This window comes from Penicillium concentricum (assembly GCF_028827145.1).
Source record: "Penicillium concentricum strain IBT 3081 chromosome Unknown utg000002l_segment0_segment0, whole genome shotgun sequence".
Taxonomy (NCBI): domain Eukaryota; kingdom Fungi; phylum Ascomycota; class Eurotiomycetes; order Eurotiales; family Aspergillaceae; genus Penicillium; species Penicillium concentricum.
In genome coordinates, this window is record NW_026622755.1 from 10880562 (window position 1) to 10904830 (window position 24269).

The following is a 24269-nucleotide window of genomic DNA, read 5'->3' on the forward strand; positions in this document are numbered from 1 at the left end:
GACCCACTTTATTATTACCTGAGTAAGATATAGCTTGAGATTTTATACGAAAAACTTCGAATTAATTGAAAATTAATTGAAATTTAATCAGATCAATCGAATTTTAAAAAGTCGAAATGCCACGTTAAATGGCTAAAGGCTCAAAACCCTGAACGACCAAAAAAAACCCCCCTTTTCCCTTTGTTCTCGGGTAGTTCGATATATTTTACTTTTAACATCTTTGCACTTTTGGAATTATCTCAAAGGCTACTCTACTTCATATTAAGTATCTCTTCGGGTTTCACCGGGAAGTTATCTTAGAACTTCGGGAAACGTGTGATATCATTTCAACCTTGTACTCACCCCCACCATGGGTGAATGCAGCCAATTTGATAACAATGAGGTACCCTTTTCTCAAAGACCCATTGTAATTCTCGGTGCAGGGATCATTGGTTCTGCGACTGCCCGTCAATTGTTGCTGAATGGGTTCCCCGTGGTATTGGTGGCCGAATATCTACCGGGAGATCAGAATATTTACTATGCATCGGCTTGGGCAGGAGCAGCATGGCATGCTGCTGGGGGGATCACTCCGGATCAACGGTACCTCCAAGCCGTCACACATCGCATACTCCTCAAGATGGCACAAGATGGCCCCGAGGCAGGAGTGAGCATTGTCAATGCACGAGAGTACCTCGAACAAAAACCGGCCCCGGACTCGGCGATATGGGGTAAGACGGTGGTCTCTAAGGTATTTTGTGTCCATGTGATTTGAATATTTCAATGTTGACCAAGTTTGATTGTTAGTTCCGTGAGATGAGTCCTGGCGAATACCCTCCCGATTTCAATTGTGCCTGGGCCTATGAAACGCTGGTCACAGATCCCACCAGACATATGCCTTATCTTAGGAAAGAAGTGGAGTCTCTTGGGGGTCGATTTATCCGCCACCGTGTGGAGGCTCTCCAGGAGTTGTATGAGATGTTTCCAGAATCACGGGTCTTCATCAATGCCAGCGGTTGGGGTAGTAAAACTCTGACGGATGTGCAAGATGACAAGTGTTTCCCGGAGCGAGGGCAGAATGTGTTTCTGGCCACTGATCAATGCAATACACTCTACTTTCGAAATGGCAAGGAATATACCTATGTGATCCCTCGGCCTTTATCCGAGGGGGTAGTGCTAGGTGGGGTGAAGCAACAAGGCAACCTGTACGAAAAATTCCTTGAATCCTTTTCACTCCCAAGCTAACCCTTTCCAGGTCACCTGAAGTTGATATGGATATTGCGAGAGATGAGATTGCTCGTGCGCATCGATTAGCTCCTGAGATTGTTCCCGAACACCCAGCTGCAGATAAGGTGAGTCATATTATTGGAATTCGACCTTCCCGAAAAGGAGGGTTCCGTCTGGATTCTGAGCAAAAGGACAACCGGGTGGTGTTATCAGCGTATGGGTTTGGTGGTGGTGGTTATGCATTTTCATATGGAGTTGCCGATGCGTTGGTCAAGATGGTGGAGACAGCGGAGCGTGAAAATGTGATATTGTAGAAGAGAAAGGATTGTCTCAGGGAAATGACCAATCGCAGAGCTATACACTTATATGCAGTTCAATTAAAACTAAATGTCTAATACCGAGTTATTGCCGATTGAATATTAGCACAGAGAACAACCTTGGGAACTTATATAGCTATTAGTTATATAAGGATATACGTTACATAGTACATAAAGAAGCCCTAGAGATCTACAAGTCTATTAATATATATATACATCTATCAAACACATTACGTCGTCAATTTCCTTATTTTATCCATCTCATCTTTTTCCTTGTTTCTCCATTTTTTTTTTCCCTATCCACTTTGGTCTCGATTCCCCGGCCATTCCTCCCGTCCACTCAATTTCCCGGACTCTTCAGCCATCAAATCCCGTGAATGGGTTAAAGAATCATTATCCTTATCCCTCTAAAATCCTTTTGAATGACATCCTCACTTTCCTCCAGGCTGTCAGCAATATGCCCGTGGATGAGATGCTCCACTTGGGCATCACTGAACGTATGAACAATGTCATGGTGATCACTCCTCCGGCCGAAAGTGACTCGAATCTTGAGAACAAAATCCTTGAACAGCCTACTGGATCCTTCAGTCGCATCCATCGATTGACACCGTGAGAATTTTCTTGAAAACCCCTTTGAAAGGATATATCATTAACCTTCGCAGTAAGCCCACTCTCGTATTAGACGGAACCCTACGAATCGTTGAAGTGTCCAATAGTCATGTGGAAGTCTTCAAGCGCCCACGAGACCAACTGTTGGCAGCGAATGTCTACGATCTTCCACCCTCCATTCTTCCCGCCCCCGATATCGCCTCCTTAAGCGGTGCCCTCGGCACTGCCATATCAACTCGCGAAGTGCAGGTCATTAAGCGTGTTCACGTGGCACAACTCGACGCTTTCTTTTCCCTCGTCGTGACACCCATATTCGAAGATGACTCCCTGATCTACCTCCTGCTGGAAGCCCAACGGACCAAAGGTCAACGGAAAAGGGCGAATTCCATCAGTGAACAAACCTATCTCAACGAAACCTACAAAATATTAGTCGACACCGTACGGGACTATGCCATCTTCATGCTGGACACGCGTGGCTATATTGCGACTTGGAATTCTGGTGCCGCAATTTTAAAGGGATACATGTCATCCGAAATCATCGGCCAGCATTTCTCCGTATTTTACGGTCGCGATGACTGCGAAATGAACAAGCCCGCCCGTGAACTGGAGGTCTGTCTAAAAGAAGGAAAAGTGGAGGACGAGGGATGGCGTTACCACAAGGATGGCACCCGGTTCTGGGCCAATGTCATGATTACCGCCATCTATCAGAATGGCAGCCATGTGGGATTCGTGAAAGTCACCCGCGACATGACCGAACGCCGTGCGGCAGAGGCCCGTTTGATTGACGCCTTTGAAGAATCCGCCAAGCTGAAGTCTGACTTCTTGGCCAACATGTCCCACGAATTGCGCACCCCGATGAATGGAATGCTCTTGGCTTTGACAATGCTACTGAGGACCGAGTTGACTGATGACCAGCGAGAATTCGCCTGCATCCTTGAAGACTCAACCTCCATCTTGCTGCAGGTCATTAACGATGTGCTGGATTATTCTAAGCTATCGTCGGGAACCTTCCCCTTGAACCCAGACGTGGTCAACATCCCCACCGTGATCTCTGCGGTAGTTCGGAATTGTCAGTCGGCGCTCAAGCCTGGGGTCCAAATCATGAGCGGTGTTAGCGACGGCTTTCCTCCAAACCTCAAAGGGGACCCGCTACGATTCCGCCAAGTTTTGCAAAATCTGGTCACCAACGCAGTCAAGTTCACCGAGAGTGGTCATGTTCGGGTCCATGCCACTTATGCCATCGATGAAAAGGACCCTGAGATGTATGTGATTTCCACGCAGGTAGTGGACACTGGTATCGGCGTACCTGAAGATGCTGCGAGCATTCTCTTCACCCCCTTCACGCGATTTGCGGACACGGCCGCCAAAAGATACCAAGGTACTGGCCTTGGTCTGTCGATATGCAAAAGCCTGGCTGAGTTGATGGATGGAGCGGTTGGATTCCATGCCAACCCCGATGGACCCGGTAGTGTGTTCTGGATGACAGCTAAGATGGCTCGCCTTACATCGCCAGTGTCTCCAGTGAAGCCGAGGTTGCCACCGGCTACGCCCGAGGCGTTGGATAATTCTGCGTCACTCCAGAAGATCGCCCCACACAAACACATTCTCCTAGTCGAAGACAACAAGGTCAATCAACTTATTATGTTGAAACTTCTCAGCAGCCTGGGTTTCAAGCGCGTCGATGCTGCCTGGGATGGAGCGGAAGCAGTGCGCATGGTCAAGCAGAAGCCATTGACCTATAATGTGATCCTGATGGACATCAACATGCCAGTCATGGACGGATTGACCGCCACAGAGCACATTCGACGGATGAAACTCGATGTGCCCATCCTTGCATTGACAGGCAATGCTCTCAAGGGAGACGCAGAGATGTATCTGGCCAAGGGGATGGACGATTACATCGCTAAGCCCTTGCACCGGCAGCAGCTGGTGGATTTATTATGGAAATGGTGCGGATCCTGAGTGGTTGCTTATCTCAAGCCGGGGATTGTGTCCCCGCGATTATCACATCTCCAGTCTGCCATCCTTTGATGCGATCAAGGCACGGCAGTTGAAACAGACCCGTGTCGGCGCCATGGACGACAGAATTTGCGGTCGAACCGTCAGGCTGAGAACTTCCAGCCACATCCCCTCAGCGATGCACCAAAAGCTGCCATTTTCACCTGAACCTTTCGGACAACAGTCCAGCAAACAGGGCTTGAAACCATATCCTTACGATGCTTTGAGTTCTAACACTTCTTTCACGTTGAGATCTGCAGTTCTCCGCTAGTCATCTGCACTCGACTATCGATGGCAATGCCGCTCGCCGACATATGGAAGTTCCCTGCACATGAAATGTCCCATGAGCTAGATCTTTTGCTCGCATGACTTATGCCTGGAGAAGGGCACATGCGATTGTTATTCTGCCACCGACGTTGCAACCATGCAGCCTTGGGTGGTCTTCTGTATCAACTCTTTAATACCACTCATGAGATCATCCCTCTATGCGGAGTTTAGGCAGCCGCATAGTGGATAGATGACGGCTGCGGTCTCGCTACAAGAATGGTCATTCGTAGTGTCCATGGGGTTGGAATAGCAGCCAATCCTTTTAATCACCGTAACTTGATATAAACATTTTACCACCTGGGCAAGTATCCCCAATAATTCCACTGTCTGAATTTCAGGGAAATATGATGCTACAACATTAACAGTTCGTCGTTAAGCTTGGGCTTGATATTCAATTCAATTCCTCTATTCCTGTTTTTCACAAAAGTTCAGAATGTATAGCTTCCCTCACTCCACACTTCCAACATATAGCCCTCGATGTCCAGTGGCCCAAGCCTTCTGCGTTTAATCATGCTGGTTGCATTTTATGACCTCGTTACCAGTCAATCCCTCAGGGGTAGGTTTCTCCCGACGTAGCACGCTGATGATCTTTTATCTTCGCATGAGGTCATGACTGTGCTTCCGACGCAGGTCTTTGTTAATTCGGACTGTAATTGCTAATATCCAGTTCGCTCGGAGGTTTGAAAGCAATGGAACGTGTTCTGCGATTGAAGACAAAGGTACATCTTCCAAAATGTCTTGACTCTCGTCGACTTGATGGAATGTAGCGACGGCATTTTCGAAAGTCGCCGAAGAACGCAACCCCGTCAGGGAAGAGATACTTTCCGTGTGAATGATGTTCACATGGCCCCCCGTGCGACCTGTCTCGACTGTCTCTAGCCTTAACCTTCCGAGGGGTGTCGATTTGGTCTGATCTTGTGGATTAATGACTCCCAAGAACTTAACGCGGATGTTCAATCCTCCGCGAGATACTTATAGGCCAAGACGGAACTAATAATGCTTAGCATCTTTGATCGACTGGCTGCCTTTCCTCTTGGGTGATCTCAGTCCTCCGAACTCAAGTCGACCCTGAAGGCCCCATCTGGGCATACACTGGAAGACGGAGATGGTATAAAGTATGCTTTGTCCGCCGTGGGTCTTTTTGACTTGATCCGCAAGTTCGAAGGTGGAAAGCTGAATTGGCAAACTCCTGCGAAGACTGTCATCATGAAATCTTTCATTCTGCTTTGTGCCCTGGCGGCCAGCGCGATGGCAGTACCAGCGCCTCATAACTATCAATTACATGAGCGTCGTGATTTCATCCCAAAATCTTGGGTTGAAGGCAATAAGCTTAACGGAAATGTGTCACTACCTGTGCGAATCGGGTTGACCCAGTCTAACCTAGACTATGGTCATGAGCTACTTATGGACTTGTATGAACTTGCGTAATGGATCTCCCACTGTCTTGAACTGAGATGGGTCTGTTTAGGTCTAACCCCTCCTCGAGCCGCTACGGACAGCACCTGTCCATCGATGAAGTGCACGACCTGTTCGCCCCCACTGAAAAGAGTGTGAATGGTGTGCGTGCTTGGCTGGAGTCGGCTGGTATTTCAAAAGACCGCATCACGCAGTCAGCGAACAAGCAATGGATCCGGTTTGACGCCGATGCCAAGGAGCTCGAGAGCTTACTGCACACAAAGTACTATGTCTACTCACATGTTGAAACGGGTCGATCGCACGTGGCCTGTGGCGAGTAAGGCTGTTATTTGGGTTGCAACTACAGTCTCGCTAATCTCCTGACGATAGATATCATCTCCCGAGCTCTGTGCGTGAGCATGTCGACTATATAACCCCGGGAATCTCTCTGCGCGAGGTGACTGGTGTCCGGAGATCGAATGAGAAGCAGAAACGCTTCGCTGATGGGATTCCCCCTATCATTGAGCCGATCCCCCTACCAATTGAGACACTGTCGAGTGAGGCTTCGTCCTTTTGCGCCCAGGCTATCACACCCCAATGTATTCAACGTAAGTGATCCGAGTGCAAATCCCCACACACTGTATATGCTGACAAGCCTACAGAGATGTATCGTATCAGCGAGGGTCACTCTGCCACAGAAGAAAATGAACTAGGAATCTTTGAGGGCATTGGGGATGTCTATGCTCAGGAAGATCTAAATTTATTCTTCTCGAGATTGTACTCGTATGTCGTCTTTGATCATCTTTCAGTGAGTTGATTGGATTTTGAACTGATGTTTCTGTAGGAAAATTCCCAATGGCACACACCCAAGTCTGAAGTCAATCGATGGTGGTCAGGCCCCTGCAAACACCTTCAATGCTGGGGCTGAATCAGATCTGGACTTTCAAATCTCCTACCCGATTATCTGGCCACAAAACTCCATCCTTTTCCAAAGCGATGATATGTATTACGAGCATCATTGTAGGTTCCAAGGATTCCTCAATACGTTCCTGGATGCCATTGACGGTTCGTACTGCAGTACCATTTCGCCGTTGGACCCTCCATACCCCGATCCGAATGATGGAGGCTACAAGGGCTCCCTGCAATGTGGCGTGTACGACCCACCCAAGGTCATCTCGATTTCCTATGGCTCCGCTGAGGCAGACCTACCCATTTCCTATCAGCGGCGACAATGTGCCGAGTTCATGAAGCTAGGTACAATGGGAGTCTCAGTAGTGGTCGCTTCGGGTGATTCTGGCGTGGCTGGACGTGGAGGTGACCCCACCCCCAGCAACTGCCTTGGCCCAGATGGCAGAATCTTTACTCCAGATTTCCCTGCCTCCTGTCCATATCTTACTGCAGTGGGAGGTACTGAAATCCCCACCGGTTCTTCACCGGAGGATCACAAGGAGCAGGCCGTGACTAGGTTCGCGTCAGGGGGCGGGTTCAGCAACATCTATAAGGCGCCTGATTATCAGGCCCAGGCTGTTGCCGATTACTTTGACTTGGCCAAGCCCTCATACCCATACTATGAGAGCGTGGAAAACAGCAGCTTCGGTGAGAATAACGGTATCTACAACCGGATCGGGCGTGCCTATCCAGATGTGGCTGCTATTGGTGACAATGTCATCATTTATAATAGGGGGATGGCCGTGTCGATTGGTGGGACATCGGCCTCTGCACCTGTGTTTGCTGCAATCCTCACCCGCATCAACGAGGAGCGACTGGCCGCTGGCAAGTCCGCTGTTGGTTTTGTTAACCCTGTATTGTACGCTCACCCGGAGGCATTTTTTGACGTGACCAAGGGCACAAATGCGGGTTGCAGGACCGACGGGTTCTCTGCGGCCAAGGGGTGGGATCCAGTGACCGGATTGGGTACTCCTAACTATCCAGAACTTCTGAGGGTTTTCATGGGCCAGTAGACTAGTTTAATAGGGCAATCTCGCTCTGTGGATACTTTAGAAACAGCCTAGGGAATTCGACGCGATTCGATGGAAGTTCTGTCGGAAACCAAAAGAGACATGAAAATGACACAAAACTGCACGATACTATTGTAGCATTCTCGGGTACCAGTCCGGAGCGATCGCACCGACAAAGCCGGTCCCTGGAGAGCATCGCCAAACAGCAAACTGACAACCAATATGCTAAAGATACCAAAGAAATACTTTCTGTAAACTAAGATCACGATTTTATACCTAAAATGACATCATGACTACCCCGCAGATGGGATAGTCTCTTTATATAGTCTCTTTATATATTCCCCTATATAAGGTGCAAGTATATATACATAGTACCCTATTATATTGGACGAAAAGTAGATACATCAGTAACCTATCAATTCCAAATGTCAATAAATATGAATCACTCTCTTATTACATCTATATTCGACATATAATATGTTGTTCAACCCCTCGGTGGAGTCTACTCCGAAAGGGGTGGGATGAACAGTCCAGAATAGCCCCGCCAGATCACTGACATTTAAAGATTTGTTCACCTTTCTTTCTTCTCTTTCTTTTCAAATTCATTCTTCAATTAAAAAGAAATCATGTCTCTCGGAAAGAAAGTCACTCTCAACTCCGGCCACCAGATCCCGTGCGTATATTCTGCAAAAAAATAGTGACTTCATTACTGACCCCCACGTTTAGCCAGCTGGGCTTTGGTACTTGGCAGTCTGCTCCTGGCCAGGTCGGCGAGGCTGTCTATGAGGCATTGAAGGCTGGTTACCGCCACCTGGTATGTGCATATACACCCATCTCCTTTTTCAAACTATTGGCTAACTCCTACCCCGTCTAGGATTTGGCAACTATGTATGCAGCACTAATTCCTCGATCATGAGAGCCCCCCTTGAAATTGCGACATACTTATCACCTGTTTATAGCTACCAGAACCAGCGTGAGGTCGCCGATGGTATTAAGCGCGCTTATAACGATGTTCCTGGTCTGAAGCGCGAGGATATCTTTATTGTAAGTTAATCCATACCGATTCGGGATGTTACACGATTTCAGCAACTGACATATTATTCTGCAGACTTCTAAGCTATGGAACAAGTATGCTATGTTGAACTAAATTGATACAGTACAAGATTATTGACTCTGCATGTAGCCAGCACCGCCCGGAGGTTGTCGAGGCCGCTTTGGATGCTTGCCTTGCTGAGCTTGAGTTGGATTATCTTGATGTATGATTATTACATTCAGTGATTCTGTGAGCTATTGCTGACAGACACAGCTTTACCTTGTTCACTGGCCCGTTGCCTTCGAGAAGGGCGATTCATACTTCCCCCTCGTTGCCAACAGCACCATCGAGGGTGGTGATGTGGTCATTGATGACGGCGTATCGATTGTGGACACCTGGAAGGGTATGTTATTCACTTGTGCGGATTGGAAAATCGGACACAGCTAACTCTTCTTAGCCATGACCCAGCTCCCCAAGAGCAAGGCTCGCTCCGTTGGTGTTTCCAACCACAAGATTGAGCATGTCCGTATCGCCCCTGTCCCAAAATTTGCCAAACATCAGCTAATACCCCCCGCAGCTCGAGGCTCTCATTAAAGGCACAGGCGTCGTCCCTGCAGCCAACCAGATTGAGCGCCACCCCGTGCTGCAGAGCAATGACTTGATTGAGTACTGCCAACAGAAGGGAATCCACGTCACTGCTTACTCTGTACGTATCTATCTTCTTGGGTTGATGGCGGAAAAGACTAGTACTAACTAAACCTCTAGGCATTTGGCAACAACATGCTCGGAATTCCCCTGCTCATCACTCGCCCCGAGGTCAAGGAAGTTGCCGAGTCTGTCTCAAAGCGCACTGGCCAGGAAGTCACCCCCGCACACGTCATGTAAGATTATACACGCTCTTTCTGTAGTACTGCTTCGGGAAAGCTAACAGTCTTCAAGTCTCGCCTGGTCTCAGGTCGGCGGACACAGTGTCATCCCCAAGTCGGTCACGCCTTCGCGCATTCGTGACAACTTCAAGGAGGTAGAGCTCACCCCCGAGGAGGTTGAGAAGGTCAGCGTGCTGGGCCAGGACCGGAAGCGCTACAATATTCCTTACACTGCCAACAAGCCTCGTTGGAACATCAACATCTTCGGCGAGCCTGAGGAGAAGCCCGCTGATCACAAGGTCATTCTGAGTGTTTAATTGCGCTGATAGCGATAGCCTCAGGCGCCCGCTAGTTATATGGCTCAAATGTGAGGACTTCAAAGACCAACCCCACAAATTTACACTATTGTAGACCAAAATCTCTAGACAGTTGCCTTTTTGAAATTCGCGAACGAGGGGAAAAACCAGTATTACAACATGTTGCGTTCAATAAAAGGGTCAACGGGTATATATATGATTGCAAAAAGCTCTCTACCATGACGCTTATGCTATCTCACGGCTGTTCCATTCGCTGGCAAGCTCATCTCTGCTCGTAAATCGGTCATGACTGTGGCTTTAGCCTGCATTGATTGGTCGCTGATGAGAGCTTAAAATTGGTCCTGCATCCAACTCGTGACATTCCTGATCTGGAGCGGATCCATTCGGCGCCTCGTAGATTGAGCGACTATCTAAGCATATCGCTGATCCCACTGGCTTTCGGGGTAAGAGAGTCTGCGGGTCTGCTGGAGGTGATGGGTCTTCTTGAGGTGAGATGCTGCCTTGAGAAATGGGGGCCTTTTCGTCATGTGCCACGACAGTTGATGGGGTCGATGAAGGTGGAATAGTCGATTGGGTCCCTCCAGCTCTCTTTCTCTGGCGCCTCCGCCGAAGCACAAACCATAGGACCAGCACAATTAGAAGAACAGCCACGATTACACCCACTGCAATCCCACCCTTGGCCCCTGGACTCAGGCCAGACGAGCCACTCAAGCAAGAATAGCCGTTTTTGAAGACGTCGTTGGAGTTTAAGCTGTTCAATGTACTGCATGACATCGAACTGCTGCCTGTGATTATTGTCTGACCTTTCACTTGATTTAGAGAAGGTAGAGACACGCTAGCATATTGATCAGTTTTGTGGAAGATGGCATGTTGATGGCTGTAGCAATGATCATACCTGTCGAATAATCCCGTCAATACCAACTGTCCTTCAACTTCTTCCAATTCTTGGAACCCCAGTGTTTTCAGGTTCGAATTCCCCGTGATGATTAAACTCGAAACTTGTGATAGCGCGCCCATGGATATCGTTGTGAGTGAGTTGAGGTTACTCAGGGTGACACCTCCCTGCACGCTGTCCAAATCAGGGGTAATAATCTTTGTGAGTTCTGAGGCACCCTCAGCAATGAATGCGCCTTTGATTTCCTCGACATTACTGATGGTGATCACTCCACTCGCAGAAGAGGAGATCGTAATACTTCCGTCAAAGGTGTCACAGCTGATCAGCTTGTTCGCATCGCTTTGGTTCGAGATGATTACACTGCTTGAACCTATATGGAATGAGTTACACCGCTGGCCCGGCAAAAAAAAAAAAAAAAAAAAAGCAATACATGACTTACAGGCGTCTGAATCAGCGACCGCTCTTTGCCATGCACTGGCAATTATCAAAAGGTAGATTACAATCATCCGTACGGGTGAGGTTTGTAGAGCTCCAATTGCTTATTTCACACGACCAGCCCCGAATATTGTTCGCGCAAGGCACCGGGCATTCGCAGCTTTAAGGTAAATGATATGGAGTGAGGCGGAGTCGAAAGATTTCCAGCCTAAGGCGATTGTATGTCAATTGATCTGCCGATCGTAGCTGTTTATAGTGTTGATTGGTCAACTTTGGATGTTTTGTTCAACAATACCCGAGATCGCTCTGCCTGGGGGATAAGTTACGTGAGTCCAGTCTCGAAGCATTCTCCGCACTGTAAAGATTTAGTAGGTTCTTCAAAATGAAAGCTACGACTAATCATGGATTGATCATCACTCTCAGCACCAAAACCGTGTTGCTATTTTTGTGCACTCCAATCCCCGTGCGGAGACCTATTGAATGGGGTAGGCAACAGAATTGGCGGTCCTTGGCAGGCCGGTCTGGTTCAAAATCCCCAACACTCAAACGGAGGAATTGAAAGAATTTACATATACGAAGTAGATATGTTACCTTTGGAATATTCCGTATAATATCAAAAGCCGTCATGGATAAATACGTAATCTATTTTATGCCTGAGGTCCTTGGTACCGTGAGTGGCAAGCCATGGATATGGAAAACTTTAATGACTCAGCATACGCGGGGAACCTTAAACATGTTTTTGATATGAATCTCAGTAGTCTTTGAAGTCAATATCCCTATGAGAGTAGGCAAGGGCTGTGGAAGGTGTCGTCATCGCCATATACGATGTGTGATTCCCACCGGTGCATCAACTTGCACTCCATGTTTGCGACTTGGCCGGGCGTGTCACCTCGATCCCCGCTTCCAGTTCAAGCCTGTCCACCACGTTTGCCAAAAGATAAATGGTGCCCCTGCCCGATTCGAGTTAGTTTGGGATAAGAAGCAAGTTTGGGTGGACGTGTCACAGCCCGGTAGGTATCTAGGACCTACGATCTTAGTGATATACTGATCTAGTCCAGTGGCATTTGTCCTTGAGGCGAATGATGGATCGGCCGGAGACGAAGATAGTGCTTTAGAACAACACAACACTCTAGTACCAGAGCAGGTATCACATGATCGCAGTGGATGGACTCAAGGTCTTCACTCGGAAGATATATATCACGATCAAACTCGCAGCCCACTTTATAGGAATCGATCACGCCAGGATTCTACAAACAGTCCACTCAGCCTGATGTCAGACAATGGAACTACACTGACACTAAGAGAGGCATCATTAATGCGCTACTTTATTCAGAACTTAGCACCCTGGGTGAGCCAAAGCCGACTGTTTTGTTAGGATTACATATCTAATCATTATAGGCCGATGTTTGTGACATCCATTCACATTTCAGCACCGAAGTCCCAAGACGGGCATTAGAGAATAACATGGTCCTGCAAGCTATCCTGGCTCTGTCTGCACGGCATGATGCGATCTTGGCCAACGATAGTGACTGGGAGGCCTCGGCTTATCACGGGCAATGTTTGCAATTATTGATTGCGGCATTAGACCAAGCCGAAACAAATTGCGACGAGAACATGCTCATTACGGTTGTGATTCTTCGTATATATGAGGAACTGGAGAACAAGACCGACCAAAAATTTCATCTGCTTGGGTCCAATCGTTTGGTGAATATTGTCACCAGCTCTGCGTCCTCTGGCGGGGTGGCAGAGGCAGTGAGCTGGCAGTTTTTGCGACAAGCTATATATGCATCGGTGGTGCAGTATCAGCCCTTGCAACTCGACATGCAGAATTATGAGCGATCTTCAATGTTTCATCATGACGACGACGCTGCTTGCGCTAATAGGATCATCTATTATTGCGCCCGTATCTTACAACTGTGCTGCGATGCACCCGGTTATATTGTGGGACAAGATAACTGGCGCCAAATATCGGACAGCGTGAAAGAGTGGTATCAAACCAAGCCCACAACTTGGCAACCTATTCGGTACCAAGCTTCGAGTGTGGCTGCTGGTCAGCCTTTTCCTGAGGTATGGATGATATCCCCGCCTGCAGGTATGCTATTTGGACCCAATAATGACGCAACTTGAAATTACTGACCGGGTCAAAAGTGGTCGGAATGCAATATTATCACTCGGCGTGTATTTTTCTCACTTTGTCTGAATCTAAATCGCACGATATGAGTGATTATGAAAGGGCCCGTTCAAGGCGCGTGAAGGAGGTAGTAAAGCCAGAGCTCCGAGCAACCAGATTTGCAGGCTGATTCAAATCTTAGAAAACCATTGCCGACCATCTGGTCGTGGTTATCGGCCTGTCGCTGTCTAACGAAAGCGTCGAGAATGCCTATTTCATGGCATCACATTTATTACATCGTTGTTCGTGTACACTGCATATCCCTTGACCCATTTTCCCGCTGACATGTCCACAGTTGGCTACTGTCTTCGGAATGTAGTCGAGCAGCAAGGCTCGTTGCAATTTCTGACTCGAGTAGAAAAGGTGCTGGGGTGGCGCACTTCATGGATGATGCGGGAGCTGGAGCATCAATGGACTGAGTTGGCTGCATTTGACTCTTGGGACCCCTGAAATATAGAGTAGATATATATCAGCCCAAGAAAGCAAATACTCAGAGTTGAGAAGAATATGATTAGAAGTAAGATTCCCCGGAGTGGTGCCTCTCACCGGTTCTTCAGCATAAGCCTAGATATTTCTGTCTGCTGAATGGCTTCATTACCATCAAAATGACGGATGTAAAAGATAATATAAAGAGAGATTTTGTCCATGTGCAATCCAATCTCATCCCTTGTAGAACAACTCAGAATCTGAAACCTGCAATGGTCCTTCTAACTTCCCACAAGTGACCTCTTATGATCGAAGATACCTCATTGACTCTGCCCGGCGCAGGCGAGGTGCGTAAAAATACATAAATTCAAGAAATACTTGGAAATGGTTAAAAGCTAGAATTGCCACGAATGGCTTCGATAGACCGACCGCGTGCTCTACAATATGCAGGTCTGCCAAGGCACTAAATAACAACGAGCTTATCCCGAGACTATCTCGTATAGGTGTACGTAAGAATCTTACAATTGAACTGCGTTAAAGTGATGATTCTTGGCCTTCTGCTTCTACTACAGCACATTAGCCCCACTATTGCTGGCGAGAGAAGACTCCCGTTTACTCTTTCCCTCCTTCAGCCTCTTCACCTGTAAACATGTTTAGTATCCTGGCCTGGCTGTTGGGGTGAAGGATTGTGGCTCACGCTGGTCGGCATTTTTCAGGTCGTAGACAAATGGGGAGTGGTCAATCTAGGGTGTTAAGCGGTGGACTCCGCGACCGTTCCCGGTCCTCTCTGCGGTCTCGGTATATATTCAACCGAAGCTGTGCAGATTTCCAATTTGGCTCCGGTTCTGTAGCCTGATGCAATCACCACTCGTTGCTCCTGGTTATGGATACCTACCTGCAAGTCCACCATGTGTAGGACCATTCTCTCCTTTTGATCCCCTAGCGCAGGAGGTGAACCGCGCTGGACTTGAGTTCGGTATGGCAATTGCTCTATTCCTGAGGGCCCTTGAATAATATCTTACCCACCAGGAATTGCCGCATGGAGTATGCGAAAGCATCGAGATAAACGGGATCGAGATTGGCTTAAGATCGAATCTGGTCTATCGGCCACTCTCTGATCAGCGGGGAAGGAGGTAAATTTTACCGCATATCAAGTTCAAAATACGCTGGGCCATATAAATCCATTTCTCTGCCGTGAGCGAGGACAGCTGACTTGCATCATCCCCGAAAGCGCGGGCTTGCTCTCTCCTTGTATCGTGATATGAACTACCCATTTGCCATTTCCCTCGTCTTGGGAAGAGGCACCGTGGACTCGGTCGGTGTTGAAGACGTCACAAATGACTTTAAGCGGCCTACTACGTTCATTCCGGATTGCCTCAAGCAAATATCCTCTACAATCCAGATGTCAACCTGTGTTCATAACACTCGACAGGGCACGTTATTGTTATTCTCTTAGTAGCTCTTATTCAAGTGAGCTAGACGTGTTTCATTGGCCTCTGGATCCGGTTTTCCTTTCCCAGTCACCTCGACCTTTGCTATCTATCACCTAGCAGAACTAGCCACACCCATTTGGACATTTTATCCCTGTCATAGTACCTAGAGAAGTCGATAATGTCAACCTTGGGAAATAGTTTATCTAAGGGGGCTCAACTACGAACATACAAATTTAGGACCTCGGTAAACTACACTCTTAGCCTACGGATGTTTGATACATTGGATGCTTAATGCGTTGGCTGCGCATGAGCCTTGCATATAAATAAATGTATCTTCCAACTTCTCTTTCTCTTTCTCTTCTCTCTCCCATCGGCGACCTACTCTTATTCTCTGTTCTCTCTTACCTCATCTTGACGCACAACAACAATCATACATCAATAGCAATGGTGACTGAATCCTGGGAAGTTCTTGTGCACAACAAGCAACTTGAAGATGCTGCTAAAATCCTACCCGAATGGCGAATCTCGGAAGAACTGACCAAGATATCTGAGACATCCAGCATGAATGTGCTTGATGTTCCACGCCAGTCAGGAATCTTGTCAGCAAGACAGCTCGAGATAACTGAAAACCATGATGCAACTGCTCTGCTACGCAAGATTCATCGCCGAGAGCTGTCTGCCTATGAGGTCACCGAAGCATTTTGCATTCGCGCTGCTATTGCCCAGCAGGTGGTATGTGTTGACTTGACTTCTCTCTTGTTTGCCCTTCAAATGCCTAGCCAGTGGCTTACGACAGATTTACAGACTCGATGTCTCACTGAGACTTTCTTTGAGCGTTCTCTGCAGCGTGCAAAGGATTTGGATGAGATATTATCCAAAACAGGGAAACTTGCCGGGCCTTTGCATGGCTTATCAATCAGTTTCAAGGTACTAGAACAATTCTGGTCAGCGAAACTGGGCTTACTGATGATATATAAAGGATTGCTTCAACATCGTTGGGGTTCCGTCCACGATTGGATTTACCTCGTTCATCAAAAATGGTCCACTCAGTTCAACTTCCCCGGTGGTTCAGATTTTGCTTAACTTGGGAGCCTTCCCGTGTGTGAAGACAAACGTTCCCCAAACAATGATGGTGAGTGCTCTTACAATCACAAACATGTCTCAAGTGCTGAACTAGGGTTCCAGGCCGCGGATTCGCACAACTACGTATTCGGCCGGACGCTCAACCCTCACCGATTGAATCTTACCGCCGGCGGGTTGACTGGGGGAGAAGGGGCACTGATTGCTATGAGAGGATCGGTGCTGGGTGTTGGTACAGACATTGCTGGTCCCATTTGAATCCCAGCTATCTACAATGGGATCTACTCGTTGCGACCATCTGCGGACCGCATTCCATACGGGGGACAGACTAGTTCCATTCGCGGAGGTCTGGCTGGGATCAAGGCCTGCGCAGGGCCCATGGCAACGTCAGTCAGAGATCTGGAGCTGTTCATGAGACTCGTGACTAATGCAGACCCATGGCAATTTGATTCTTCCGCTTTGTTTTCTCCATGGCGCACCGTTGTCGCCAAGTCCACTTTGCGACTTGGGCTCATCCAGGAGGATTCTCATTTCCCTCTGCATCCGCCTGTTTTGCGAACCCTCAGAAGAGCAACCGAGAAGCTTCAAACAGCTGGAAATGAGATCATTCCTCTAAACACCCCGCTTATTCGAGATGCCTGCACGTTGGCATTTCGCATGTTCTCAATGGATCCAGCTCTGACTCCATTCAAACACATCGCTGCTAGTGGGGAACCAACCATCCCTGCCTTGGCATCGACATCTCTGAACGATGGCTACATGCCATACGGGTATGCCCCATTGACACTCGAAGGGTTGTATGGCCTGAATGAGGAGCGGAACCACCTCAAGGAAGAGTTCCGCAATCTCATCACGCAAGCAAAAGTGGATGCTATTATCATGCCCGGCTATCAAGGTACCGCTCAGCCCCATGACATGTTTGGCTTTGTGCCTTACACTGTCCTTTGGAATGTGATGGATGTAAGTTCACCTCTTCTAGTCTCATGAAGCTATACTAACTCCCCGAAGTATCCGAGCTGCATCATTCCGTATGGCAAGGCGAACAAAACCGCCGACAAGGCATTCATTCGGAGTGTGAACTACAAACCTCCTTGTAATTTATATATTCTCTTTCCGCCCATTATGATTGATGGATTCAATGCTGACTCTAGAATCTCAGACGTTGCTGATAACATCGAGGGAGCTCCGTGTTGCGTGTAGGTCGTTGGCAGAAACATGCATGATGAGGAATTGGTGAAAGTGGCGGAGCTTGTGTCTAACACACTCAAGCTTTGAGCCAGCCTGAAAGTGAGAGAATGGATCAATTCTAAGCAAGGAGGAATATTTGGGGATACAAGAATTGCACATTGATTTTGCGGAATTTGCCTTGGATTTCTACTTAAAATGCCAATAATATTGGCGAATCACCAACCGTAGATTATCCGAAGCTGTAAATTTAAGAATCTCAAACGAACAAGTGACAATGCGTCGTGTCGTATATCTAATATCCATGTAGGTAAATCATAATTTACCTTAGTCGACGTAAAAGCGCGAGGACAGGATATTATATACCGCATTTTTTAAAAGCCGGAGCGTATAGTACGACTAGTAAACGCTTTAATCCGAACCCTATAGAAGCTAGAAAAAAGTCGGACTTTTGCTTCACTAACCCACCCCACTATATAGTAGCGTTATTGTTAGGAAAAATGACGGTATGGTACGGAATATCAAATTCTCGCGCCAATTCAGAGATTATGGGTTTATCGCTTTTATGGTATGCTTGAATAGCATTTTGGATGCGGCCCTCGATCCTGGATTTTTTTTTCTATAAATGTGATAAAATAATAAAGGTTGAAATTGGAGGGTTGATAGATTTTTGCATTAGACCAGTGCGGCTCAACCTCCGTGCGTTGGGCCGAGTATACACCGTACCCCGCAAAATCAATTTACGAGGAATTTCCACCAACTGGAGAAATGCATATATTTATCCACAGCTGACTGACTCCTCTAAGTTCGTCTAAAATCCGTTTTTTTTTTTTTTTTTCGCGGAGAATGTTACTGCTTATATGCAGAATTTACTCTCATCCTCATCATTCACATAACAATGGGCATAATCGTGAAAGCAATCGATGCTGTCCTCAGTATCCTATCTTTTGTTCAGACATATCCCTCACCTCCTATGATGAAACAATTACCCAAGGCACCATATTTCATCTTGGCAGGTGACAGCACCACAGCCTCTCAATCCTCAGACGGAGGAGGATGGGGGGACGGCTTTCTCAACACAACACTTTTCGAAGGAGCCTGTGGTCGCAATTTCGGTCACAACGGTGCAACTACTGTTAGGTTTCGAGATGAAGGCCGTTGGGACAATGTTATAGGGACTGTGAGACAAGTTGAACATGACTATGATCCATTTGTGACTATCCAATTTGGGCACAACGATCAACTGCCAGCTGCAAAAATCTCATTGTCACAGTACATCAGCAATCTTGAAAGATTTGTGACTGAAGCTTTTGCTGCTGGAGCTACACCAATCCTTGTCACGCCGCTGTCTCGGCTTAGATACGATGACTCAACAGCCAGACCGAATATTGTCATGGATCTCGCCGATGAGACCATGGGCACCATCACTGCCGCCTATCGCTCAAATGCTACATATATTGACCTGAATCAAGCTAGCACCCAATACCTCAATGAAATCGGGCCAGAAAATGCTTCTACATACAACCTCAACCCAACGGACTTCAACCATCTGAATGTGCCCGGGAGTATTCTGTTTGGGGGAATTGTGGCCGAACTGATTATCCAGAAACTTGATGATTTGGAAAAGTTTGGATATCTGCGTGTGAATGGTAAACTCAAGGAGGATGTTGATCATGGGATCTATCACTGGCCTTAACTAAACAAAAGGTTATGATCGCGGGAACCATTTATTGTCGAAGAATACAAGGGGTTACCTCAATATTAAAGGAGAAATTCTATGCTTGTAGTCATGTGGGTTCAGGTCTGGCCTAAAGGCAGGGCCCCACAGTCCCATGAATTTGATCAAATCAATATTGTCAGCTTCCTTATACACCCATCGCACTGCATATCAACGACATGTGGCTACTTCTCCTCATGAGCATGCTTTTGAAGGAACAAAGCCTTCATCGAAGGATAGGTGCGCACTTCGAGATCCTCGGACAAAGCAGAAGTTCCGTCTTTGTTACTAATATCGTACTGGATGGACTCTGGTGTCCTGCCCTGAGCACGTTTAGCAAACCAAATGGCATGGATCCAGTCAATAGAAACTTCGAAGCCTTCTCCTTGGTCGTGAATCAGAATTGTCGCACCATCTTTGCTGTTGAATCTACGGTCAATATCGATCGGTTCCTCCGGACCCCATGATCCACCGATTTTAGCATTGAAAATGATTTGACCTTGAACTCGGCGAATAGAGATATGAAACATGAGATCGTTCTCTGCGTCCATGATTAAAATCTGAGTCATGTCGATGCCATCGTCGGGCTTGACAGGATCCACGCTTGACGAATCGAGGAGAATCACACTGTCCGCCTTGAGAGTCTGCTGGAAGCGGAGGCTGCCATGAAGTGGCAGGTTTTCTCTTGGTCGTTTTGGTCTTATTGCAGTTAGTGATCACATTCCTATCTCCATTCCCCTAATTTATAAGATTGGGAACCTACCGAGGAGCCAGAGGTCAGTCTTCGGCTGCTTCAGCTCTGGATCCAGCGCTCCATCAGCACCACCAGTAATGGTAGGCTCTTTCTTGAAGTTCAGAAAAACTGGCGGAGTCGCGGGGTTGATGAAGTGCTTCGTATCATTGCTGCTGCCAATGATTTCTAGCTCCAGTTTCTCAACTTCATAGCAAGGTAATTCTTTCTCGTTCTGTGAATGGTCAGCTATATTCATGCAATGGATGTAGGCGAGCCAATGGCCTGGTGTGCTTGCCTTGAATACCCGCCAGTATGCGCGCTTTTTAATATATGCTAAAACCTCGTCACGAGTCAAGGATTTCAGTTTCCGTCCGCCCCCGAGAAGCTTGTAAAGAACGGGGGCAATTGGGATGTAAGCGGTCGACTTGACACGCAATTGTTGTCCTTGTGTGCAGTTCCCGCAGACCGAAGAGCCATCCAAATCTGGCTTTTGGCTGAAGTTGTATACTTCGGCGATCAAGTCGGTCAGTGGGGTTTGTATACCGTCCTCTTGGGCAAGATACAGTTTGACCCAGAAAGGTTGCCCTCCCAAGGCATATCTAAATTATTTAGCATGATTAGCTATCGATTCTTCTTGCGACAGATATGTTTCAAGGGCAATTTCAAGGGCAACGTACTTCAAGAATCGAACACTGAAGGCAAAATCGGTAAGTTTGAGCCCACCTTCAATTGCCTCAACGCCCTCTGGAGTTGGAGCTTTAGGGTCCAATGTCAAATCACGCGACACACCATATAGCCTATTGACGATGGTGGTGATATTTTCCTTAAACAGCACTTGGTTGAGTGTTCCGTTCTCTTGGCGGTATCTACTCTCCCATCGTAGCAGCTCTGGATAGGAATACCCCAGATTGGAGGGGAATCGAACTCCTTCAGGGGTCCAGTAATTTCCTCCAGCATCACGTCGGAATGGCTGAAGAGGCGTGCGCCCATTCACGATATGCTCTTTGCCAAATGAATCATGGATGGTAGCATTGTTGGCAGGGATATTATCCATCCACTTGTCCGGGTTGAGGGCTTGCCAGATTGCGAAAAGACGGTCGATGTTGCTGTGAGTAATTGCTGATTAGAGTTGCGTTTTTAGCTGGTTGAAGAAGGTGTACTTACCAGTGGTGCAAGAAGAACAAAGGGTCAAAAGATGCAACTGGCACATTTCCCATGTGCCCTGCAGCACCTGTCCAGCCGTGACTTTGAATATTGTTAGTGTTTGGAGCAACTGAAAACGGCATACAGTAGATATAGCCCTGAGAATTCCCCTGTGATGACACTCTGGGGGAAAGGGTGGAGTACTTACACATTGTTGTGAATCTACCCAGGTGGATTTCCAGTCAGTTCTTGTGCTGTAATATATCAAATCCATATACTCACATATTCTATGTTCAAGTCCTGATCGACGTGTTGGTCTTTGGAGGTTGGATTTGTGCTTGCAAAGGTAGTGTAGTCCATGGGCACAGTAAGCAGCCGATACACCATTTCAGCTGCGGGACCATGATTCTTGTCATTGTACCCTTCATGAGAGTTGAAGGTATCTGCTACTTTGCGGTTATTAACCACACCGTGCCGCCAGCCCTCACTGGTTGGATTCTGGTCCTCCTCATCCGGCCAACGGCTGGTTCCGGTTGCATTGCCAAACTGATTGAGTTAGCGCGTTTGCTTCCACACTGCCCAGGCCTTACCTACGTTCTTGTACTCTTCTTGTTCTGTGTCATTTTCCCATGTGTTCTCAGTACCGACGCCCTCACTTCGCATCGGCTTGTCTGTAGGCATCCGAAATCGAAACAGAGGATTGTTGATTCGAACAGTTCCGCCCTCGGGCCGAGGAACAGTGATGGTAGGGTATTTTGCCAAGTCAGGGACACGGCCATTTCGTGCCCAGTCCCAGAAAGGAAGACCCCATGACTCAGCTTGCTCACGCCAGGACGCTTGATGGGCTTCCGGAAATTGAGGGATAATCTCCCTGATTATGATTTCAAGCACAACTTGCTAGATTGTAGTCAGTACCCGGTGTGTGTAGGATAGGGTTGTGTAAGATTTCCTCGTACCTCGAAAAGAAGCACATAAGGCCGGTGCCAAATGGGAAATATCACATGAGAGTGGAAGCAGTAGGCATTTTTCATGGGCTCTGGGCTAGGATCGTCCCATCGTACAAATGGTTGTCCATGAATACCTGGTCAAATGCAAGTCAGAAAATGTAAACAGAAGCTCATAATTGAGACGTACCGGCGACTTGAAAGTAAGATAGCCTTTCTTTGGGGTCTAGCCTCTGGATATTATCCAGAGCATGGATAAAAAGATCTACTTGCTTTTTGTTCGACTTCGCACCGCTCCATTCGTCAATGTCCTGGCGGACAAAGACCTTGCGATTGATGCCATCATCAGGATTGCAATCTTTGCCTGGAAACCGGGCTTGGATCTGGTAGTACTCATACGGAGATGATTCAGACATCTTATCTCCTGATGAAGTGGTTGAAGCAATGCTTCGTTTGGAAGATCTTTTTTTATCGCCCGAAGAGGTGCATCCGAACTTATCAAGGAAAGAGGTACTTGCTCCGGGTCGAAGTGAATGTTTTATACAATTTCTTTCACACCTTGCGAAGGTAGGACAGCAGTCATAGATTGCATACAAAGCAATTATTGATCGACATTGAATGGGACTTTGGGCACACTGGCACATTGGAATATATGCCGTCTCGTCACATTTTAATGCAAGCCCCCAGAGCGTAGCTGTCAGCTCTACGAATGACAATCTTTCGACTCCTCGCGCAGCGCGGTGTGAAGAGATTATTGGCGACTAAAAGGTATAGGCATTCATTCATAGTCAAAATCAGCCGATGCAGTCGATTTCACAATTGTTACCTACAATTATACACAGCTGTGACCTCGACCTAGGGAAATTGATCGTGCTCGAAGATCACCAATCAACCGTTGTACGGGATTCTTATTTGGCCTGCATTCTGGCTTAGCAATTGACAGGAATTAGGGTTCATTACACTGTCCCAGCTCTTCCAGCTAGCCACACATATATTAATACAACACCTCAGCTACGCCAACATCTGGCAGTCCAACTAGCGGCAACTATGGTTAGATTCGGTGGACTTTGCTGTCGCATTGTTTGCTCAATGCTGCAGCTTGGGCTCTCAATGGTGAGAGGATAACTTTGGATAAAACGCGAATTATTGATGATCAATCTCTTCCTGTCTTTCCTTTTCTCCAATTGGCTCCTACGGCAATTGGGATACTAAGAAGCAAAGGTAATCCAAATATATACATATAGTTTGGTCTTTATTTCGTGGCAGTGTACCCTGAATATAGAGATAGCTTGATTAGTTCTCCATTTTGATAACGCTAGAGTAAGCTCAGAATATCAAAAAGTGCAAGATCAGCACCAGCAGCCTATATTGAAACATATCCATTAGCCACCAATGCAAACTAGTATTCGTATCACACCGAGAGACTCTGTGCAAAGCATTGGTCTATTCCCAATAGTAGGAGACTTGTATAGGCGAATGGAAGTAAAGCATTCCAAATTTAGGTGATGATCACACAATACGGAGCACCTTGCTCTCGCATTACACATATCCCCTGCAGTGAAACCTTTTCTCATTCCCTCAAGCATGGAAATGATATGCTCCCCTAGAATTGGCAGCGATCCTCGAATTCAAGGCTTTGGCTCACTAAACTTGACAAGGGTTGCTGTACGATTGCCAGTATCAACACATGCGGCACTTACGAGGACCAAACCTAGTACTCTGATCTGCCACGACTGTGCTTCGTGAGGAAAACCATAGACCCAGTGGTGCGATTGTGAACATAGTCTTTCTATCGTGTTCCCAGGTCCATATGATAATCTACTACCCTCCAAGACGACCGGCCAGAATTTCCCCACTTTCGCGCGGATGATTGGTTCAAGTACCTCTCTTAATTCGGGCAGACTTTGGACACGACAGCTATTATCAACAAACCACGGGAATTTCGCCATTCTGAAAGCTTCAGCAACTCCAATTGATAAAACATTTGAAAGTGGGGTACCAAGACATATAGGACGTGGGGGCTGTTCGTAGCGCTCAGGACCAGATGGCCGTCATTTTTCTTGAAAGCTTGGTAGGGAACGATAC

The 24269-nt window shown here is 47.3% G+C and overlaps 9 protein-coding genes across 9 annotated transcripts; 7 read left to right on the forward strand and 2 right to left on the reverse strand.

Moving 5' to 3' along the window:
* Positions 1 to 349: 349 nt before the first annotated feature.
* Positions 350 to 1517, forward strand: N7517_007865 (FAD-dependent oxidoreductase; the record flags this gene model as incomplete). Its single annotated transcript, XM_056725595.1, has 3 exons — positions 350 to 727; positions 784 to 1181; positions 1232 to 1517. The coding sequence occupies 3 exons, from the start codon at positions 350 to 352 to the stop codon at positions 1515 to 1517; spliced, it is 1062 nt and encodes a 353-aa protein (XP_056581845.1).
* A 460-nt stretch (positions 1518 to 1977) lies between these two features.
* Positions 1978 to 4091, forward strand: fos-1 (sensor histidine kinase/response regulator Fos-1/TcsA; the record flags this gene model as incomplete). Its single annotated transcript, XM_056725596.1, has 2 exons — positions 1978 to 2129; positions 2183 to 4091. 2 exons carry the CDS (start codon positions 1978 to 1980, stop codon positions 4089 to 4091), a joined length of 2061 nt encoding a protein of 686 aa, XP_056581846.1.
* Positions 4092 to 5660: 1569 nt separating this feature from the next.
* N7517_007867 (S53 family peptidase) lies at positions 5661 to 7810 on the forward strand (the record flags this gene model as incomplete). Its single annotated transcript, XM_056725597.1, has 5 exons — positions 5661 to 5866; positions 5923 to 6186; positions 6240 to 6457; positions 6512 to 6632; positions 6694 to 7810. The coding sequence occupies 5 exons, from the start codon at positions 5661 to 5663 to the stop codon at positions 7808 to 7810; spliced, it is 1926 nt and encodes a 641-aa protein (XP_056581847.1).
* A 623-nt stretch (positions 7811 to 8433) lies between these two features.
* akr1 (putative aldehyde reductase (AKR1)) lies at positions 8434 to 10023 on the forward strand (the record flags this gene model as incomplete). The annotated part of the gene is made up of 11 exons (XM_056725598.1): positions 8434 to 8480; positions 8534 to 8621; positions 8682 to 8695; positions 8767 to 8851; positions 8916 to 8935; positions 8991 to 9063; positions 9114 to 9243; positions 9298 to 9362; positions 9418 to 9546; positions 9606 to 9721; positions 9780 to 10023. The coding sequence occupies 11 exons, from the start codon at positions 8434 to 8436 to the stop codon at positions 10021 to 10023; spliced, it is 1011 nt and encodes a 336-aa protein (XP_056581848.1).
* Positions 10024 to 10320: 297 nt separating this feature from the next.
* Positions 10321 to 11424, reverse strand: N7517_007869 (uncharacterized protein; the record flags this gene model as incomplete). The annotated part of the gene is made up of 2 exons (XM_056725599.1): positions 10321 to 11288; positions 11358 to 11424. 2 exons carry the CDS (start codon positions 11422 to 11424, stop codon positions 10321 to 10323), a joined length of 1035 nt encoding a protein of 344 aa, XP_056581849.1.
* Positions 11425 to 12817: 1393 nt separating this feature from the next.
* Positions 12818 to 13973, forward strand: N7517_007870 (uncharacterized protein; the record flags this gene model as incomplete). Its single annotated transcript, XM_056725600.1, has 3 exons — positions 12818 to 13420; positions 13666 to 13765; positions 13819 to 13973. 3 exons carry the CDS (start codon positions 12818 to 12820, stop codon positions 13971 to 13973), a joined length of 858 nt encoding a protein of 285 aa, XP_056581850.1.
* A 1853-nt stretch (positions 13974 to 15826) lies between these two features.
* On the forward strand, positions 15827 to 17662 carry N7517_007871 (Amidase; the record flags this gene model as incomplete). The annotated part of the gene is made up of 7 exons (XM_056725601.1): positions 15827 to 16114; positions 16187 to 16309; positions 16362 to 16514; positions 16568 to 16688; positions 16728 to 17422; positions 17471 to 17555; positions 17622 to 17662. 7 exons carry the CDS (start codon positions 15827 to 15829, stop codon positions 17660 to 17662), a joined length of 1506 nt encoding a protein of 501 aa, XP_056581851.1.
* An 883-nt stretch (positions 17663 to 18545) lies between these two features.
* Positions 18546 to 19343, forward strand: N7517_007872 (Esterase SGNH hydrolase-type subgroup; the record flags this gene model as incomplete). The annotated part of the gene is made up of 1 exon (XM_056725602.1): positions 18546 to 19343. The coding sequence occupies one exon, from the start codon at positions 18546 to 18548 to the stop codon at positions 19341 to 19343; it is 798 nt and encodes a 265-aa protein (XP_056581852.1).
* Positions 19344 to 19549: 206 nt separating this feature from the next.
* tyr1 (uncharacterized protein) lies at positions 19550 to 22600 on the reverse strand (the record flags this gene model as incomplete). Its single annotated transcript, XM_056725603.1, has 10 exons — positions 19550 to 20046; positions 20128 to 20329; positions 20402 to 20696; positions 20775 to 21203; positions 21262 to 21342; positions 21449 to 21462; positions 21523 to 21786; positions 21835 to 22137; positions 22197 to 22321; positions 22375 to 22600. The coding sequence occupies 10 exons, from the start codon at positions 22598 to 22600 to the stop codon at positions 19550 to 19552; spliced, it is 2436 nt and encodes an 811-aa protein (XP_056581853.1).
* Between the last annotated feature and the right edge of the window lie 1669 nt (positions 22601 to 24269).